We start from the raw sequence: 21448 nt of genomic DNA, 5'->3' as shown, positions 1-21448 counted from the left end.
TGTCACCGAGGCTATCCTAGGAAAGTTAATCAGTCGAAGATTATTATTACGAGAAAAATTCTCCAAAGTTTCCAGTTTTCTACGCAAATTTGTATTATCTTTTATTATTGCTTCATTAATTTGTTTTGATACTTTTAACTCCTGTTGTATATTCTCAATAGAATTCTTAGATTCACCAATTTCAGCTATTATGTTTTTTATCTCAGTTTCCTGAAGAGTAATTTTATTTTCCAGCTGCAAAAGCCGGCAGACAGACTTGACAGCTTGACAGACTTGGCTAGGTCAGCCACTAAATCCCAGTGTCACTTCTCTAGGCTTTTCAACAACATATGGAAGATTAGAAATTTGAATAGTCTCACCAGTTATCAGCTGTTTCTGGCAATCCTTCTGCTGGTCTGAAATAGTCCCTGATGTTTCCAAGTCCTCGGTGTTTCTTGGACTCACCTGAAAACTCAGGGAGTCCATCTCCACGCTCCCCTCTCTGTTCTCCCTGGCCTCCGAGGATAGGTGCCTGCCTTCTCCCGGCAGCTCCTCCGCTCGTGGGGAGCTGGTAACCTGAGGAGGTGGGGGAGGTGCCCTAGCGTCGGGGCTCAGCGTAGTCTCTAGCCCCAAGGAGATCACTTCATTTCCGCCCCTCTGAGGCTTCTCCAACGGGGGTGCCGACGCTGCCGGGATATCCTGCATCCGACGCAGGAGTTCTTCTATATTGCCGAACGAGGGGACCGCCGAACGCCGCGAGGCTCCAGCGGCGCTGCGGCCTCTCCTCTTCGGCATTCTAGGTAGGTAAATCTCTTCAAGAAAGAAGAAAGTTTCAAAAGTTCCTCCGGCATGCTACTCAGCGTCCGGGACCGTCGGCCATCTTGGATCCCATAAAGTTAACTATCCTGATCGGGCCTGTTCTTTTTAACATTTTTGTACGTGAAATTGCTGAAGGGCTGTCTGGTAGCAGTTGCCTCTTTGTGGATGATACCAAAATCTGCAAGAGTATGTAGACACACCTGATGGTGTTGATAGAGGGCTACTATACAGGTCCTGGACCTGATGGGCCGCCGCGTGAGCGGACTGCTGGACCTCAGGTCTGACCCAGCAGAGTCACGGCTTATGTTCTTATGATAGCATGAGGAAGGACCTAGAGAAGCTTGAAGGATGGTCTGGAATTTGGCAGTTAAGATTTAATGCTAAGAAATGCAAGATCATGCATTTGTGCTGCAAAATCCCGAGGGAACAGTATAGTTTAGGTGAATAACTTTTGTGCATAAAAGAGTAGCAGGACTTAGGTGTGATAGTATGTGATAATCTTAAGGTAGTCAAACATGTTGAAAAGGTGATGACAAAAGCTAGGATGCTTGGGTGCACAGGGAGAGGAATGGCTAGCATGGAAAGCAGGTGTATGCCAAAAATGTGGCTGTTTCTGGCATTCCTTACATCTAGTGACTGAACTTATCTTCAATAAAGCAAAATGTTATACACCTGACAGGTGTTTTCCAAAGACAGCAAGATATTAATGTCACAGTGATAGAGTCACAGTGCAGATGCTTTCTATCCAGTGTTCCAACAAAAACTCTAGAAGCCTTTGGTAGGCTTGCATCATGCATGCACAAGTACTTTCCCGCCTGCCCAAATCGTGTGGGACATGCAGATGGATAGAAGGTACTTGGGGAAATCATCTTGAACTTTTCTGCGACCAGATATTTATTCAGGATGATTTCCCCGAGTACCTTCTTCCCATGATTCAGAATGATTGGTTATGTTCTCTGAACTTAAAAAATGCTTTACCTACATTCAGATACATCCAAGTCACAGGAAGTATCTCCGATTTTGAATGGGAATCAGTATCCTAGAACTTTTGGTTATGGTGGTATAAAAGAATAAAGTTATTATTATTATTGCATTCTACCATTTGGCCTCACATCCATTCCCAGAATGTTCACAAAATTCCTCTACCATAGTCACAATATCGCTACACAGACTGGGAGTTCATATATTTATCTACTTGGATGATTGGCTGGTCAAGAGCACATCAAAAGAAGGTGCTTCAGTATCCAGGCAGAGGTTGTTGGAGCAAGTAGAGTTCATCAATTACCCAAAGCCCTACCTGGCCCCAGTACAACAATTGGCGTACATTAGAGGAAGAAGGGAAGGGATTAAGAACTTCCTCATGCCCCCCCAATGAAGGAGATTTTGGCCCATCCTGAATTGAGGAAGTTCTTAATCCCTTCCATTCTTCCTCTGAAGACAGGAGTGCAGAGGCTGGAAGGGGTGAAGATACAAATTGCTCAAAAACCTCTAAGATATGGAGGCCACAGGAAGAATGGGCCAAGACAGGCACTTAATGGTATCAGTTCTCCTCTTAATGAGGTCTGCTACTTCTACCTTGTTTCCCAAAAGGTTATTGCCTTGGCATTGGATGTCTGCCAACTTCTCCTGTACAGCTGGCTCATGGTTCAAAACATACAGCCATGAGAGTCTGCACATACTAATACCAACTGTAGAAAGTCTGAGTGCTATGCCAAAAGTATCAAAAGTGATCGAGCCAGCTTTCTGCACTCCTTCTTATTTGCTACCTGGAGAAGCTAGATTTACTAAAGTGTGCTACCACATTAATTTGCATTATTTACCAAAGGTCCCAGGTTATGCAATGGGATCTATTTACTAATAACACAAACAAAAAGTGGTGCACTTTAAAATTGTGCAGGCCAATTCCATTTTAAGCAAGAACGTCATTGGGGAAGGAGCAAGCAGAGATTACTTGTGCAATAAGACTACTCAGGGTAAAAGAGGGATTTGGGAGTAGATGGGAGAGAAGGCTTGATTAGTGGGTTCAGTGATGGCAGCAGCTTGAAGGGAGTAGGCCCAGATATCAGGCCAAAAAATCAAAATGAAAGTAAATAATATTTTGTATCCTACCCCCCCCCCTTTTTTTTTAGAACTCAACATTATAGGCACAAGCAAGTGGAACTTCAGCAGCCATGTGGCAGACTGAATGCCTACCAGTCTCTTCAGCTCTGTGAGCTTGCATACATAACCCCAGCTATCCGCAAACCAAACCCTGCAGCAGAACTCAATGACCCATATGACTTGACTTTTTAACCAAAACATGTCATCTAGAATACACGTGGGCAATAGGGATTTGTTTCATAAATGAGAAATGAGCAGATTTATATCTATTTTACATTTTATTTGTATTAGATTGAATAATTCAGTGTAAATTTCCTCTAAAGTTAATCAAAAGCATAATGCATAAGTTAAGATTTCTTGTACCTTCCAGCTTGCTTCAATGAAGAAAACAGACTGAGGGGAAAGCTAGATAATCTTGGCATAGCAAATCCTAAAAGCCCTTAAAAAGCTGGAAACTCTTGCTTTCTGACAATGCTGTTTTAATTCTCAGCAGCTTCACAGAGAAAAACCAGAACTGGAGTTGTCTTTCTCAAAGAATTCCTTGTCAATTTCATATCTCTTTACAAGACCAGCTGCTTCCTAATGGTCTCCATCAATCTTTTCAAACTGAGAACAGAGAGCCAATGAAATGATATAGATAAGTGGACGCAAAACACTTCTTTTCAAAATTGGACCACACTGAAGAGAACATAAAAATACACTTATGAAAATCATGCAGGTTTTGTGGAAAAAAATGTTAGTTTTGGCATAGAAATTGTTAAACTAACCATATTATTTGTTATTTTTATAATTCAAAAAGAGTTTATGAAAACCTGATTTTTAACACATACCAAAAAAAAAAAAATTTGACATTTTATTTTTATTGAATCCTTATTTTGGGATACTAGACAGTCAATATTCAGTCAGCATGTTTTAAAAACTATCACTGGCTAAATTAGCCCCACATATTCAGTTCCAGGCCATGTCTGGGCATCAGAACTGAATACCTGGGGTTCACTGGCCAAGAGTTTGCTGCCCAGCTTTATGTGGGTTGTAGCTGATATTGAGCCAGGACCTGCATACGACATTTATGCAGGCTCTGGCAGAACATTATTTAGAACTCACAGGGATTAGCCTTCTTCATCTCTTCCCTGCCACTGATTCCAATCTATTCCCTCCCTAACCCTGACAACTTAACATTATAAGCTTATTACGTAAACCGTATAGGTAATATATAGTATATACATTTTAAAATAAATAAATATACCGTATTTTTCGCTCTATAAGACGCACCTGACTATAAGACACAACCTCATGTAGAGGAGGAAAATACAAGAAAATAAATTCTTAACCACCTGTCCCACCGTCCTGCCCTGTACACTTCAAACTTGGATAGCCACCATCCCTGCCATGAGCAACTATACAAAATGGTACTGATAGAGGCAACGGCTACATCGTAGTAACAATGCCAGGCATTAGGGGGGGGAGGGAAATTACAATCATGTAACCGGCATCAGCACAGTGACAAGCCCAACAGCCCTCCTGTCTGGGGCTTGGGGCGGAGGATGGATGAGGTCTGGGGGAAGGGAAGCAAGGCAAGGCCAGATCCGTTATCTGATACAGCTTCTTTGCAGTCCCACGCTAAAACACTCACCCAGGTCAGAAGAGACTTGCATAGCTCCACCCGATCCAAGGACTCAGCGGTGAGCAGCTTCTGGCTCCCACTGCCTTTGGTGCCACAAGTCGCCTCCCTGCTGTCGGGATCAGAGCTTCACTGCCCGCTGTTGCTGCCGCCCAGACCCAGCTTCTGCTGCTGCTGCGCAGCCACTCACTGTGCAGAAACACACACATGTCCCAGCCATGCCTCCGCCTCTACTCTGGCGCAAACACGGGTGCACACCTGCACACTGAAGCCCCAAATCAGCAGAGCGCACAGCTTGGAAGGGCAATTGTGCAGCAGACATCAGCAGGCAGTGGTCCAATGAGGGATGGGCAGGAGCACGGAAAGCATCTACCGATACAGTGCTGGACCGCCAGCATTAAAAAAAGGTACGGGACCGGGGGGTATTCGCTCCATAAGATGCATCCTTATTTCCACCCACTTTTTTTGGGGAAAAAATGCATCTTATGGAGCAAAAAATAAGGTAACTATAACTCCCTCCAATTCCTTCCCCCGTCTCTCCTCAAATTTGACTCCCCTCCACTGATTCCGACCCCATTTGTATTTAGGCCTCCTGGGCTATTTTTTAAGTCTGCGTAGGTCAAGTGGGTCATCAGGGTAGGAGCGGACCCCATGTGCTCCTGCCCCTAGTGGCTGCTGCTTTAAAATGGCTAGTCATGGCTGCCATTTTACATCACCAGCCAATAGGATCAGGAGCGAGTGGCATTCATGCCTGCCCCGATGATTCATTTGACCACCAGAGGCCTACTTACACAGGGGGGGGGTGTCAAAATCAGAATTTCTAATATACTGTTGGTGACCTGGGGGGTAATTTGTAATGATTGCAGGGGATTGGGGGAAGGGTGAGTGTGAGAGTTAGAATAGCACTCATAGCTGTGTGTGCATAGAAAAGTGACTGAAATTTGGACTGCTTCTTATGTAGCCTTATGTTGCTTAGCTATGCCACTGCTGGTACTGAATATTTCTGGCACTCTCATAACACCCCAACTCCACCTCTGGACTGCCCTTCTGCCCACTTTTCAAATGGCAGGTCAGAGCTGATGTTACATAAGAATTGCCATTGTTTCAGATCAATGGTTCATTTAGCCCAGTATCCTGATTCCACAGTGGCCAATCTCAGTCACAAGTAGCTGACAGAAAGCCAAAGAAGAGCAAGATGCCATGCTACTGATCCCAGAACAAGTAGTGGCTTTCTCCATGTCTATCTGAACAGCAAATTAGAGACTTATTTTTCCAAGAACTTAGCCAAACCTTTTTTAAACCTAGATACACTATCTGCTGTTACCACATCCTCTGGTAACAAATTCAAGAATTAGCTATTGATTGAATGAAAAAATATATATATATTTTTACTTATTTTAAAAGTATTACCACGTAATATCATGGAGTGTTCCCTAGTCTTTGTACTTTTTTGAAAGAGTAAACAATCAATTCACATTTACCTGTTCTACTCCACTCAGGATTTTGAAGATCTCAATCATATCCCCCCAGTTGAGTGCCTTAGAATATCATTCAGCTTGCTGAGTGCAATTTAAGTTGGCAGAAGCCCTAATGTGCAGAGGCGCAGCTGCCAGCCTGTTATCACTAGGACTTTTTGGAGGATGGGTTGATGCAGGACCCTGAGGGTTGCTGATGTCTGGAATTGTCAAAACGTCTGTAGTCCTGGAAAGATCTCTGAGTGGAGAACAGCAAGAGGAATGAAAATTACCTCAACTCCCTCCAGGGGCGCAGTGAGGTTTGCTCTCTGGCAGAGACTTAGTGGTAATCCACCACACTAGCTTTAAGGTCGTCTAGGCCTTTACTGAAGCATTTGTCCCTTGAAGGCATAGTAACATAGTAGATGACGGCAGATAAAGACCCGAATGGTCCATCCAGTCTGCCCAACCTGATTCAATTTAAATTTTTTTTTTTTTTTTTTCTTCTTAGCTATTTCTGGGCGAGAATCCAAAGCTTTACCCGGTACTGTGCTTGGGTTCCAACTGCCGAAATCTCTGTTAAGACTTACTCCAGCCCATCTACACCTTCCCAGCCATTGAAGCCCTCCCCTGCCCATCCTCCTCCAAACGGCCATACATAGACGCAGACCGTACAAGTCTGCCCAGTAACTGGCCTAGATCAATCTTTAATATTATTTTCTGATTCTAAATCTTCTGTGTTCATCCCACGCTTCTTTGAACTCAGTCACAGTTTTACTCTCCACCACCTCTCTCGGGAGCGCATTCCAGGCATCCACCACCATCTCCGTAAAGTAGAATTTCCTAACATTGCCCCTGAATCTACCACCCCTCAACCTCAAATTATGTCCTCTGGTTTTTACCATTTTCCTTTCTCTGGAAAATATTTTGTTCTACGTTAATACCCTTTAAGTATTTGAACGTCTGAATCATATCTCCCCTGGTAGCCAACAGCCTGATCCAGAGCATTCTATGGGCTGAGACTGCATATGCTGACAACTTACTCATGACCCTGATAATATCATACTGGGCATCCACCAGGTAATCTACCCCTTCCATCACTAGCGGCCAGATGTCCTCCTCAAAGAGGCTCCATCTCAGTCTGGTGTAACAGGCTTATGCCACAAAGTATGCTACTGCTGACGCTTTGATTCCCAAAGCCAGTGCTTCAGACTGTCTCTTTAGAACCATATCCACCTTGCAATCTTGAGCATCCTTTAACATCACTCCTCCCTCACTCAAGAAAGCTGTGTGTTTGGTGACCTGATCCACCGCAGAATCCACTTTCAGCTGATTAAACAGCTGCTGGAACTCCGTTGGTGTCTCCTATTGCTCAATAACTAAAGCAGTGATGTCTGGATGCGTGTGAAAAAAGGAGATTTGAGCATTGGAGCCGCTTGACTGTGCACTGGGAAGTGGAAGGTACTCTGGCTTCAGTTCTTAGATCACATCTACTATAAAATGGTGGACAGAAACCAACTTGAACAGCTGGCATACCAACAAGAGTAGTCATCCTGGTCGAGTGCCAGAAACACATCTTGGCTGCCGAACAGGGAACTGGATTCCTCCAGGACAGCCTATAAGCCCTAGGACAATAAAGGCATGGAGTCTGATCTCCAATCTTGTCAGTTTGGCTTTGAGTGGCTGCCGAGACTGGGGGCCAGCCTGTTTTTTGGGAAGAGGGCTCAGGAACTGGAGATGCTCCCTGGACTAACGGCAGCACTCTTTCAGTATGTCCAGGGTCTGCTAAAAAAGCTCTCCACATGAAATTCTAAAATTCTGGAGAAAAGCCTTCTGCAGGCAAGATAAAGGAGACCTGCAGGACCTCAGACTGGGCTTTCATGGGTTCCATGTGTCTGAGCTTCGCACCTTGGTTAAATTCAGATTCCAGAAGGGACGTCTTTCCCATCTCCTGGACCCACAGTGGTTCTCCAGCCCTGGAGGACATGGATGGGGCTAAGCTTGAGGCTCCCGCACCTCCTATGCATAAGCCGCAGCATGCAGTACTAAGTCTATTCCCTTCAGGACATGATCAAAACATTCAAGGTACTGAAGGGAATAGACTTAGTATATAAGGACTTAGTAGATAAGCCTCTCCAAGGTAGGGAGGAGAGGACACTCTCTAAAATTGAAAAGGGATAGATTTCGTATGAACGTAAGGAAGTTCTTCTTCACCCAGAGAGAGGTAGAAAACTGGAACGCTCTTCCGGAGTCTGTCATAGGGGAAAACACCCTCCTGGGATTCAAGACAAAGTTAGACAAGTTCCTGCTGAACCAGAACGTACGCAGGTAAGGCTAGTCTCAGTTAGGGCACTGGTCTTTGACCTAAGGGCTGCCGCGTGAGCAGACTGCTGGGCACAATGGACCACTGGTCTGACCAAGCAGTGGCAATTCTTATGTTCTTATGATGCTCTTCCAACGGCCATCTGGTGCAAACTGACACAAAATAGTGTCCAAACTCTTGAGGAGTCCATCCTTGTTGATTGTAGTAAAAATCGAGGGTTTTTGAGGCAGATAGAGGCTTCAGAAAAAAGATTGTTTAAAATCAAAGATGGCCACTACCAGAAAAATCGTACCACAAAACGATCCATAGGGACTATTTTAAAAAACAAAAAGCACTGAAATAGGGGTTTGGAAGTGGGGGACCTGACCCCTGATCCCAGAAACCCTCAAAAATGAATTTTTTTGAACCCCCCCCCCCCAATTTTCCCATAGGAAATAATGGGACTGTACTTACAGTTCTGTAAAGGTGCCTGCTTGTCAGCTTTCTCTGCAGTTCATGAAAATGGAAAGGGCTTTCTGCTTCAGAACTTCAGCAAAATGGCTCCAAACCATGAAATCTTCGGGTTGCCAGTCGGACCGACCCTGACCGAAACCTTCACCCCCACGGAACCTCAGAATGCGACAGGGGTATGTGTGTCAAATATGAAACCAGCTCCCTGATACCCCAAGGGTTCTTACACAGGGAGTCCACAGCCTGTGCTCAAGTCTTTCCCAGACATAGAACCCCTAAATAAGGGGTCTCAGGGCATCGAAGCTTCAAAAACGAAACAGAGCAGATCAGAAACACCTCTGCATGGTTCGCTTGTAGAAGGAAAAACTGAAGGGAGTACTACACTCCATTGCAAAGCTGGTTCACGGTTGGATCACCTAACGTATGGACTCCTGTGTAGATTAACAGAATTGGGATTATGACCCTAAGAGCATCAGCCTTGCATTGCTGAGAGTTGGTTGTCAGCATCATTTTTTGTTAGCCTAATCAATGTCAGCAAGGACTTTTGGGAGATTATATTAAACAGATCTGACCCTGGGTATGTCAGTGCAGATAAACCTAAGGGCTCCTGGCCATTCATGTCTCAGAAAAAACATTAGTAAGACTTCTAAATGACCAATACTTAAGCTTAATAAAGAACCATGTTCACAGTATACACAGGGAAAGATTATGCAAAAAGTCAGCCAAAGTGTGTATAATAGCCAAAAATGAGAACTGACTGTACTGACAACTAGTGCACAGAGAGTGGAAAGGATTTATAAAGAGTATGCTCAGAAAAGTGAAACTCTGAAGAGAGAGTGACAACCCTCTCTTGGGGTAAGAGTTTACCGTCCAGTCATTGCATAATTGATTCAAAAAATCACTCTCTGAGAACTAGTAAAGGTAATAAAAACTAATTTTAAATCTTGTAATTTCTAAACACAGTCCAGGTTCAAAAAAATTTTTGAGATATAAAATATAATAAATCTCATTGGATTTTTGATGATGCACTTATCTTATAAAGATAAACTTGTTATAGGGGTCTCGGGTCTCAACGTGGCCCCGTTTCGTGGTCTGCTTCAGGAGACCCAAAATCAATCTTTAAACATTATACGTTGTGATGCATTAGATGATCATTTGCAGAAGGAATTCAAAATTTATATCCATGAGAAGATCTACAATACAAAAAATACTATCAAGACATAGCACAGAAAATCACATAGGACAGCTGTGCTGTAACAAAGTAACATCTTGTCAGCTACAAGGAGGGAAGCACAAAAATTGTAACATACCATTTGCAGAAGTGTTTCTGATGCTCCAAACAACAGAGGACGCTGCCAATCCCGCCAAATTTAACCCGAACCGAGAGGGGGAGGGAAAAAACTCCGTGCCGCGGCGTGATGACGTCATCACGTCGGCATACAGAAAAAATGCTTATGTACATAGCTCACTGTGAATTGAATATAACAAGTTATAGAACAGATACAAAGCACAAAAATGAGTTAAAGAAAGGCCACCCATTCAATTTCATTGTTCAGCCCTGCTGGGAAAAGTGTATTCAAATCATAAACCACTTTTGCTCTTTTCTCCAGAGAAGCTTAGCCATGTCACCGCCCCTCGTAGTAGATATAACATCTATCACTGAAAATCTCAAATCAGACGGATCATGATGTAACTGAGTCCAATGTGAGACTAAGGGCGCCTCTTGTGTATTGGATCTTATCCTGCTAATGTGTTCACTGATCCTGATCTTGATGCTGCGAACTGTACACCCCACATATAATAACCCACAAGGGCATTGGATGACGTATACTACTTGCTTAGAGGTGCAGTCAGTAGTCGGAGGTGTATATCTCCTTTTGATGTTAATGTGCATCTGTTGTAAAGTCACACTATACTGGCACATTTTGCAGTGCCCGCACGGGCTGTGACCCCCCGTGTTGCCAACAGCATCATTTGGTTTATTGCTAAATTGTGAATGGACCAATTTCTGCTTTAAGTTCTAATTTTTAGAAAATGCAAAACGGGGAGGCTCCTGAAACTCTTGATGGTATTGCTCTCTCTCCCTCTGGCCCCCCTCTTTATTTCTGCCTTTCTTTCTCTCTTCCCCTGGCCTCCCTCTTTATTTTTTTCTCCCCCTGGCCCTCCTCTTTCTTGCCCTCTTGACCCCCTCTTTATTTCTGCCTTTCTTTCTCTCTCCCCCTGACCCCTTTATTTCTACCTTTCTTTCTCTCTCCCCCTGCCCCCTCTTTATTTTTTCCTTTCTTTCTCTCTCCCCCTAGCCCCCACAAAGCCATTGTGCCAATTTCTCCACTTCCACGATTCTTTCCCTACCCTCACCCCCAAGCCAGCAGCCGATTTCTCTCTGCTCCTTCCCCGATGTCCTGATCTTCATCGGGCAGCAACAGCATTCACAATTCACTGCTGTTGCCCGCTTCAGGCCTTCCTCTGTCGGGTCCTGTCTTCATGAAAACAGGAAGTAGGCAGGACCCGGCAGAGAACAAGGCCTAAAGCCGGCAACAGCAGCGAATTGTAAACACTGCTGCTGCCCGAAGGTAATGGAGCACGAGGCAGACCGCTTCTCCCCCCTCCCAGCCGAACCCCCGCTGACCCTCCTATCTCCCCCCTCCGTGAACCTTTCCGACTCTCCCAGCGAGAGCAGCAAACCTCCTTCGCGGCTTTCTCCTCCCTATGCCGCGTCACTGCTGACGTCATTAGTGATGCGGCAGAGGGAGAAGAAAGCCGACGCTACTGGAGGGAGGTTTGCTGCTTTCGCTGGGAGGGTCGGAAAGGTTCACTTGGGGGGGAGAGATAGGAGGGTCAGCGGGGGTTCGGCTGGGAGGGGGAAGAAGCGGTCTACCTCGGTGCTCCAAGGCCTGGTTCCATTACCTTTTTCGCCCCTCCCGCCCCCCCCCCCCTTGGTACGCTACTGCTCTCCAGCTCTCCTTAGTTTGCCGGTTTTCTTTTTCGGCGACCGGCACGCTTTCAAAGAGCCGCGCATGCGCGGCTGCTCAAAGTTCAATCTTCTGCTCTGCTGCAACTTCCTGTTTCCGATTGGGTCAGAGCAGAAGATTGAATACTGAGCAGCCACGCGTGCGCGGCTCTTTTGAAAGCGTTCCGGTCGCCGAAAAAGAAAGCCGGCAAAATAAGGTGAGGTGGAGAGAGGAAGCTGGTTAAACGATCGAGCCGGCGTGCGGGTGGGCGCGTGGGGCTGCGGGGACCGCACGATACTTTATGCCTCACTGCGGTGACAAGACCATTCACCGCTCCACGGGGCGGTGATGGCCTTGTCCCCGTCCCCGCAGAGGCTGCTAATTTTCATTCCCCGTTTTTGGCGGGTTACCCGTGGCTAAACGCAGTAGCCGCGGGTAAACCGCCACCGTGTCATTCTCTAACTGACACCCTTCTGCAAGCAATTCGCAAGCACAGATTGATCACATAATGTACAAACTCCTGTTTATGTAACAGAATATTCTTCAGTTATGAGTTCCATGGATTATTGTAGAAATTGTATTAAAATAATATAGCAGGTTTAAAAGATAATTCATTTCAGTGTTGCATTTGTTTATTTTTTCATCATATGAAATACAAGTTATGCATGACTAAAGAAACACTATTATGGGCATTATATGGCAGAAAATATTTGTAGTACTTTTTGTAGCTTTATCTGTAAGTACAATATAATGATTCACAGCATTTTAATCAATAAAAAACATTAGCTTTTGACTAGCACTTTAACTAGAACATGGACCATAATATATCAAAAAGATAAATAAAAAACAAATCTGACAGCTAAGTCACTTTCTCAATCAGAGCCTGAGCCACTTGGAAGGCCAAGGTCAAGCAACTCCTGTATCTTGTCGTAGAAAACCAGCACTAGAGCACCTCCGGTTCCACGAAGGACATTGGAGAAGGCTCCACGGAAGAAAGCCTTTAATCCCTCTTGCTGGAAGATCTTCACAAAGCAGTCAATGGTTCCAGTGTATTGGCGTTCTGCCTCACCACTCTGTATTTAAAAAAAACAAACAAACAACCAAAAACGTTCTTACAAGAAGAGGAATAAAATTCTTGAAAATAAATCTTGTACCTTAGTTTAGTTTCTTCAATGTAATGTTTTTCTTTAAAGTAAAAAAATCTCCAAGAAAATTATAAATATAGGGCTCCTTTTACTAAATGGCGCTAGAGGTTTCTAATGCAGGCTGGTGAGATAAGCGCTCCAATGCTCACAGGAATTCTATGAACATCAAAGCATTTACCTCGCAAGCCCACACTAAAAACCTGTAACACCATTTAGTAAAACCCAGTGATAATCATTAAAATCTAACCTCATAGTTCATGTTATAAACATTACAAATAAATAGCCATAACCTTGTAGTTTATTTATTTTAAAAACTTACCGTATATACTCAAATATAATCCAATCCGAATATAAACCGAGATGACCTATTTCTCCAAAAAAATGAGGAAAAAAGGTTGACTCAAATATAAACAGATTAGAAATTTGGGTGATTCTGATGAGAAAGTCTACAAGGACTAGGTATCCTTGCCATAAGTTAACACAATTTTTTAAACTTTAAACATTTTTATTAGCTCAAAACCACACATTTACAATAATGGAAGATTAGGTTTTCAACTTTGATAATCTTCTTTCTGTTAGTCCCTGGAGGATTCAATATGCTGAGTTCAATCCGTTCCCGCAATCCGTGAGTTACAGAAATTCTACCACTTTTCTGAGCACATGCTCCTTCCTCCACCTTAGAGAGTTAAGAGTCCCCTGTAGTTCAGTCCCAAAGCCAAGCAACAAACCTGAACAAATTCATGACAAGGAGCTACTGGGAAATTGCCCCAGGAACACAAACAAATTCTGCACTGGTTTGCCATGCAAAATATGAAAATAACTAATAAGGGCTCAAAGGCAAAACAGAAAAACATTGAGGAACAATGTAGAACTAACCTGCTGTGTGCAATGAGCACCCACATAAAACAACCTTCAGCAATATGCATGCTCACAGAACAGCGAACTCCTCACAAGATCAGTCTACTGGCTGGAAGAGGCAGAAAAACAGACGATTCAGAAAAACTAAACTTACACAGAGAGGGTAAGCTGTACTGAATCCTCCAAGGAAAGATTATCGAAGGTGAAAACCTAATCTTCCATTCTGTTAAGTCCCTTCCGGATTCAGTATGCTAGGTGACATACCAAAGCAATGGCAGCATTTAGGAAAGAAGAGAAGAGCCTGCCTGCAACACCGAGGTCCCAAAAGCGGCATCAGAGCGAGTCATAAGAACATAATGCAATGTTACTTACCGTAACAGTTGTTATCCAGGGACAGCAGGCAGCTATTCTCACTAGTGGGTGATGTCATCCGACAGAGCCCCGATACGGACGTCTCACAAGCATACTTGCTTGCAGAAACTCAGAAGTTTCGAGATGCCCGCACCGTGCATGCGCCAGTGCCTTCCCGCCCGATGGTCCGAGCGTGTCTCCTCAGTTCAGGTAGCTAGCCGAGAAGCCAACCCAGGGGAGGTGGGTGGGACATGAGAATAGCTGCCTGCTGTCCCTGGATAACAACTGTTACGGTAAGTAACATTGCTTTATCCCAGGACAAGCAGGCAGGTATTCTCACTAGTGGGTGACCTCCAAGCTAACCTCAATGGGATGGTGGGAGTGTTGGCAACTTAAGAGAATAAATTTTGTAACACTGTTTGGCCAAACTGTCCATCCCGTCTGGAGAAAGTATCCAGACAATAATGAGAGGTGAAGGTATGAACCGAGGACCAAGTGGCAGCCTTACAAATCTCCTCAATTGGTGTCGATCTGAGGAAGGCTACAGAGGCTGCCATTGCTCTGACCTTATGGGCTGTGACCCTACAAGGAAGGGATAATCCAGCCTGGGCATAGCAGGAAGAGATACAAGCCGCCATTCAGTTGGAGATGGTACACTTCGATACAGGTCGTCTCAACTTGTTCGGATCAAAGGAGACAAAAAGTTGAGGAGCAGTTCTGTGTGGCTTGGAGCGATCCAGGTAGAAAGCCAAAGCACGTTTACAGTCCAGAGTGTGAAGAGCTGATTCTCCAGGATGAGAATGAGGCTTTGGAAAAAACACAGGAAGAACAATGGATTGGTTGAGATGAAATTCAGTGACCACTTTAGACAGGAATTTCGGATGAGTGCGAAGGACCACCTTGTAATGATGGAATACTGTGAAAGGTGGATCCACCACTAAGGCCTGAAGCTCACTGACCCTGCGAGCAGAAGTGAGGGCAACCAGAAAAACCACTTTCCAAGTGAGAAACTTCAGCGGAGCCTTGTTGAGAGGCTCAATAGGAGGTTGAATAATGTTGAGAAAGGACAACATTGAGATCCCAAACCACTGGAGGAGGTTTGAGAGGAGGATTGACATGGAAAAGTCCTTTCATAAACCTGGAAACCACAGGATGAGCAGATAGAGGTTTCCCTTGTAGAGACTGATGGAAAGCCGCAATAGCACTCAGGTGGACTCGTATAGATGTAGACTTGAGGCCAGATTGAGACAGGTGTAGAAGATAGTCCAATACAGAAGACAGGGAGGCTCGCTGAGGCTTACGATTAGAAACACACCAGAAAGAAAATCTAGTCCATTTTTGGGAGTAGCATTGTCGAGTAGCAGGCTTCCGGGAAGCCTCCAATACATCCCTCACCGCCTGGGAAAACCGGTGAGGAGTTATGTGGAGAGACTGCAGGTTGGGATGAAGTAGAGATCCCTGATGCTGAGTAAGCAGCGAAGGAAACACTGGAAGAAGGAATGGCTCCCTGCTGCTGAGTTGAAGTAGAAGGTTGTCTGGGCCACCGAGGAGCTATCAGAATCATGGTGGCATGGTTGGAATTCAATTTGACTAGAGTCTTTTCAATGAGTGGAAATGGAGGAAACGCATACAGAAAGTGATTCCCCCAATCCAGCAGAAAGGCATCTGCCTCGAGACGATGAGGAGTGTAGATCCTGGAGCAAAACTGAGGCAGCTTGAAGTTGTGGGGAGCCGCAAAGAGGTCTATCTGAGGCGTCCCCCACTGAGAAAAGATCTGATGAAGGGGCCTGGAATGGAGAGTCCATTCGTGAGGCTGGAGGAGACGACTTAAGTTGTCCGCCAAGACATTGTCCTTCCCCTGAATGTAGACAGCCTTGAGGAAGGCGTTGTGGCGAATCGCCCAATCCCAGACTCTGAGAGCTTCCTGGCAGAGGGAGGCTGAGCCCGTGCCCCCCCTGCTTGTTGACATAATACATGGCGACCTGATTGTCTGTGCGAATGAGGACCACCATGTCGTGAAGCAGATGTTGAAAAGCCTGAAGAGCATTGAAGATGGCTCTGAGTTCCAGAAGATTGATTTGATGGAGTCGGTCCGCACTGGTCCAGAATCCCTGAGTGCGAAGCCCATCCAGATGAGCTCCCCATGCATAGGTCGAGAAATCAGTTGTGAGAACCTTCTGGTGGGGAGGAGTGTGAAACAGCAAACCTCTGGAGAGATTCGAAGAGGTCATCCACCAAAGTAGAGACTGCTGAAGAGCAGGAGTGACAATGATGTGCCGAGTCAAAGGATCTGACACCTGTGTCCATTGAGAAGCCAGAGTCCACTGAGGAATCCTGAGGTGAAGTCTGGCAAAAAGTGTCACATGAACTGTAGAGGCCATGTGGCCCAGGAGAACCATCATGTGTCTCGCCGAGATGGACGGACAAGAAGATACAGACTGGCAGAGACGAAGAAGAGCCTCCATGCGCTGAGGAGGAAGGAATGCTCTGAGTTGAATGGTATCCAGAACCGCCCCGATGAAGGGGAGAGACTGGGTAGGCTGTAGATGAGATTTGGGAAAGTTGATCTCGAAGCCCAAACTCTGCAGGAACCAAATAGTGGTTAGAGTCGCCGAGATGACCACTGGAGCCGAGGCGGCCTTGATGAGCCAGTCGTCGAGGTAGGGAAATACTTGAAGACCCTGGTTCCGGAGTGCAGCAGCCACTACTACCAGACACTTCGTGAAGACTCTGGGAGACGAGGACAGGCCGAATGGAAGCACTCGATACTGCAGATGTAGATGTTCCACCCGAAATCTGAGGAACTTGCGAGAGGCCGGATAAATGGGAATGTGAGTGTAGGCCTCCTTGAGATCCAGAGAGCATAACCAGTCGTTTTGCTCGAGGAGGGGGTAGAGAGAAGCAAGGGTCAGCATGCGATATCTCTCCTTGACCAGGAACTTGTTGAGGATCCTGAGGTCCAGAATTGGACACAGATCGCCCGTCTTCTTCGGAACAATGAAGTATCGGGAGTAAAACCCCCGGTTGTGTTGGTCCACAGGGACCGGCTCGACGGCCCGAAGCCAGAGCAAAGCCTTCAGGTCGAATGCGTACTCCTTATCAGGCCTGGGATGGTCGAATCCTCCCTTAAGAGATCTCATCCGTCCCAGGTGTATGCCTCGATGCCTCCAGGCAGAGAAGGAGTACGCATCCCAGGCCTGATAAGGAGTACGGAAGAACTCTTCCTGTTTGCAATGCCCAGGGCTTCAATTACTCAAAGGAGGATTCCAAATATCCTCATCCGGAGGTGTAATAGGCTCAGGAGCTTCCTGAAGAAGAAGGGCGGTCTGGGTCAAGTTGGAAGAATACTCTCTTGGAGGATGGTCTGTGGGGACCCGAAGGAATTGAAGAGTATCCTTCCCTGATGATGGTAAGGACCCAGAGGTCAGTGGTGATAGCCACCCATCGATGATAAAAATGATGGAGGCGACCCCCAATGGGAAAAACAGGGAGAGGCAGAACGAGGTTGGTTATGCTCCCTAAGAGAGAGTCAAAAAGGCTGAGGAACCTTGGGGACAGTAGAAGGCTGAGGCTTTTGCTGAGCCTTTTGCGGAGGCTGTCTCTTCGCTGGTTGTCTCTCAGCGGGAGCCTGCCTGGGTGCATAGCGTCGCTGATAGATCAAGGGCGGTCGAGACTGCGTCGGCTTAGGCTTGGGACGACGAATGGACTGAAAAGATTTCTCATGGTCCGACAGCTTCTTTGTCACGGTCTCGATGGACTCATCAAACAAATCCGCTCCTGCACAAGGAACGTTGGCAAGCCTGTCCTGGAGGTTCTGATCCATGTCAATGGTCCGCAGCCACGGCAAGCGACGCATAGCCACAGAACAGGCGGCAGCCTGTGCCGAGAGCTCTAAGGCATCGTAGGAGGATTGCAATAATTGAAGGCGCAGCTGGGACAGCGAGGCAACCACCTCCTCGAATTCGAAGCGAGCCTGAGACTCAATGTAAGGCGTAAACTTCCGAAGCACAGGCAGGAAGAACTCCAAATAAGTTGCAAAATGAAAAGCATAATTGAGAACTCGGGAAGCCATCATCGAGTTCTGGTATATACGCCTCCCAAACTTATCCATGGTCCGGCCTTCTCTGCCTGGAGGCATCGAGGCATACACCTGGGACGGATGAGACCTCTTAAGGGAGGATTCGACCAACAGGGATTGATGAGAGAGTTGGGAGCCCTCGAATCCCTTGTGATGCACTGTTCGGTACCTGGCATCCAACTTGCCAGGAACAGCCGGGATAGAGTACGGTGTCTCAAAACACCTCATGAAAGTTTGATCGAGGAGTTTATGCAGAGGAAGACGAAGAGATTCTGCCGGAGGATGAGGCAAATGCATGGTATCCAGGTATTCCTTGGAGTATCGAGAACCGGAGTCCAAGGTGATGTCCAGGTCATCCGCCATCTGCCGGAGGAAAGATGAGAAGGATAATTGGTCCGCCAGCACAGGCCGGCGGGACGGACTGGACAAAGTCGAGGCCTCAGGATCCATAGAGACCTGTGATCGACAGGGCGAGAACGAGCCACAGGGATCCTCGAACTCCGGTCCCGGAGGAGGAGACACATCCGAAGAGGAATACCCCACACGAGGCAGCTTCTTCTGAGGCGAAACCGTAGAGTGTCGAGAGGAATGCCTCGAAGAATGCCTGGACCGACGCCCCTCCCGATGGCTGGAAGGGGAATGAGATCGGTGGTGCTTCGAATGGTCCCCAGAAGCCTCCAAGGAGTATATGGGACTTGAAGCAGTAGATCGTAGAGGCGGGAGATTCGACGCATCCCAGGCCTGATAAGGAGTACGGAAGAACTCTTCCTGTTTGTGATGCCCAGGGCTTCGATTACTCGAAGGAGGATTCCAAATATCCTCGTCCGGAGGTGTAATAGGCTCTAAGGGGGGCATGTCACAAAAAGAGGCCCGCCTCGAGGGACCGGCCACCGAGTGCCGCTCCTCCTCGCCAAGCAATGAGAGCGAACGGCGAGGGGGAGGAGGAGGGGCGGCCCGCCCCCCAGAGGAGGAACCAGTTGTTCACCCTGAATCGTGGCCAGCAACTTGGGTCCCACGGTGGTCATAAGCTCGATGAATTGAGCCTCCATAATAGAACGTAACGAAGCCGACAAGAGGTAGCCGCACCTAAAGTGGGGCCCCCTGTACGGTCTTCGCGTTCCTTCGTGGTCGAGTGCTTTGGCTTGGAAGCCTTCGGCACTTTGAGAACCACTGGTGGAATGGGAGGCGGAGGTACCTGAGCCGAGGAGACGGAGGAAGGCACCGGAGCAGGAGGCGGGGTCGAAACCGGAATGAATGAAGCCAGCTTCAGGAGACCCGGCGTAGCAGGAGTGGTGGAGGGCTTCGCAGATGCAGGCGAAGCACTGGTCGAAGTCGAAGCCGAAGGTTCTTTAGCAGCTTCCATCTTGAACATCGACTCCCACAAAAAACAGCGACGCTTAAACGCACGTGCTGTGAGAGTGGAACAAGGCCGGCACGATTTCGAAAAATGTTCTGGACCAAGACACTACAGGCAGCGTCGATGCGGGTCCGTCAACGAAATCGCGCGCTGGCACTTGCTACACTTTTTAAAACCGGTAATTGGCCGGGACATAGCCCGAAAATGCTCTGCCGCAAGATCGAAGGAGCGGGGCCTGAGCCACGCGGCCGACCCACCGGATGAAATTTTTTTTTTAAAAAAATAAAAAACCGAAGGAAATAAAGTACATGATAAAGAGTAAAAGAACCGCGGCAATAGAAGGCAAAAAAACGGGTTTTCAATTAGCGCAGAATTGAAGTAAACTTCTCAGCTCCGCGGAAAGAAAAGAACTGAGGAGACACGCCCGGACCATCGGGCGGGAAGGCACTGGCGCATGCGTGGTGCGGGCATCTCGAAACTTCTGAGTTTCTGCAAGCACGTATGCTTGTGAGACGTCCATATCGGGGCTCTGTCGGATGACATCACCCACTAGTGAGAATACCTGCCTGCTTGTCCTGAGATAATAGCCTTACTGGGTCAGACCAAAGGTCCATTAAGCCCAGTAGCCGTTCTCTCACAGTGGCCAATCCAGGTCACTAGTACCTGGCCAAAACCCAAGGAGTAGCAATATTCCATGCTACCGATCCACGGCAAGCAGTGGCTTCCCCCATGTCTTTCTCAATAACAGACTATGGACTTTTCCTCCAGGAACTTGTCCAAACTTTTCTTAAAACATAGCAACATAGAAACAGCCGGCAGATAAGGGCCACGGCCCATCTAGTCTGCCCATCCTAATGACCCTCCCCTACCTTTGCCTTGTGAATAGATCCCATGTGCCGATCCCATTTGGCCTTAAAATCAGGCACGCTGCTGGCCTCAATCACCTGCAGTGGAAGACTATTCCAGCGATCAACCACCCTTTCAGTGAAAAAGAATTTCCTGGTGTCACCTCGTAGTTTCCCGCCCCTGATTTTCCACGGATGCCCTCTTGTTGCCGTGGGTCCCTTGAAAAAGAAGATATCTTCCTCCACTTCGATGCGGCCCGTGAGATACTTGAACGTCTCGATCATGTCCCCCCTCTCTCTGCGCTCCTCGAGCGAGTATAGCTGTAGTTTGTCTAATCGTTCTTCGTACGGGAGATCCTTAAGTCCCGAGACCATCCGGGTGGCCATTCTCTGAACCGACTCCAGTCTCAGCACATCCTTGCGATAATGCGGCCTCCAGAATTACACACAGTATTCCAGGTGGGGCCTCACCATGAATCTATACAAAGGCATAATGACTTACGGTTTACGGCTGACGAAACCCCTGCGTATGCAACCTATGATCTGTCTTGCCTTGGATGAGGCCTGCTTCACCTGACTGGCAGCCTTCATGTCCTCACTGACGATCACCCCCAAGTCTCGTTCTGCTACCGTTCTTGCTAGAATCTCACCATTGAGGGTATAAGTCTTGCATGGATTATGGTTGCCTAGGTGCATAACCTTGCATTTTTTGGCATTGAAGCTAAGTTGCCAGGTCCTAGACCAGCGCTCTAGTAGGAGTAGGTCGTGAATCATATTGTCAGGCATTGAATCTTCGTCCATTGTGCATTTGCCCACTACATTACTTAGTTTGGCGTCATCGACGCTATCCACTCTTACCACAACCTCTGGCAATGCATTCTAGAGCTTAACCCTTTCAGGACCAAGGGACATATTTGTCCCATAACTTTAAAATCCTATAAATTTTGATTGGGATAGTCTACAGTTCTAAATTTGATATGTACGGATTCCATATGATACTGCCTTTATGTAAACAAACTGGTTCCGACATTCATTCATTAGCGTCGTTGCCAGATTGACGAGAAGATTCACTTGCCACACTGTCCACAAGCCAGAAGTTTGATTTAAAAAAAAAAAA

At 46.6% G+C, this 21448-nt stretch overlaps 2 protein-coding genes across 5 annotated transcripts in view; one reads left to right on the top strand and one right to left on the bottom strand.

Moving 5' to 3' along the window:
• The window catches only part of LOC117357784 (WD repeat-containing protein 64-like), a 163087-nt gene extending 156660 nt beyond the window's left edge, over positions 1-6427 (top strand). For 3 of the 4 annotated variants that reach the window (XM_033938907.1, XM_033938890.1, XM_033938900.1), the window contains exon 27: positions 2928-6427. In XM_033938907.1, the coding sequence (XP_033794798.1) occupies positions 2928-3090 (163 nt within the window). In that variant the 3' untranslated portion in view covers positions 3091-6427. The remainder of the gene's footprint in view (positions 1-2927) is intronic. The other variant, XR_004538861.1, reaches the window with a different exon arrangement.
• Positions 6428-12311: 5884 nt separating this feature from the next.
• Positions 12312-21448, bottom strand: part of SLC25A31 (solute carrier family 25 member 31) — a 145588-nt gene continuing 136451 nt past the window's right edge. Inside the window, exon 6 of the mRNA XM_033938877.1 lies at positions 12312-12770. Within this exon, the coding sequence (XP_033794768.1) occupies positions 12570-12770 (201 nt within the window). The 3' untranslated portion in view covers positions 12312-12569. The remainder of the gene's footprint in view (positions 12771-21448) is intronic.

Source organism: Geotrypetes seraphini, chromosome 1 (genome assembly GCF_902459505.1).
Source record: "Geotrypetes seraphini chromosome 1, aGeoSer1.1, whole genome shotgun sequence".
Classification (NCBI taxonomy): domain Eukaryota; kingdom Metazoa; phylum Chordata; class Amphibia; order Gymnophiona; family Dermophiidae; genus Geotrypetes; species Geotrypetes seraphini.
This window is presented reverse-complemented; position numbering and strand designations above follow the sequence as displayed.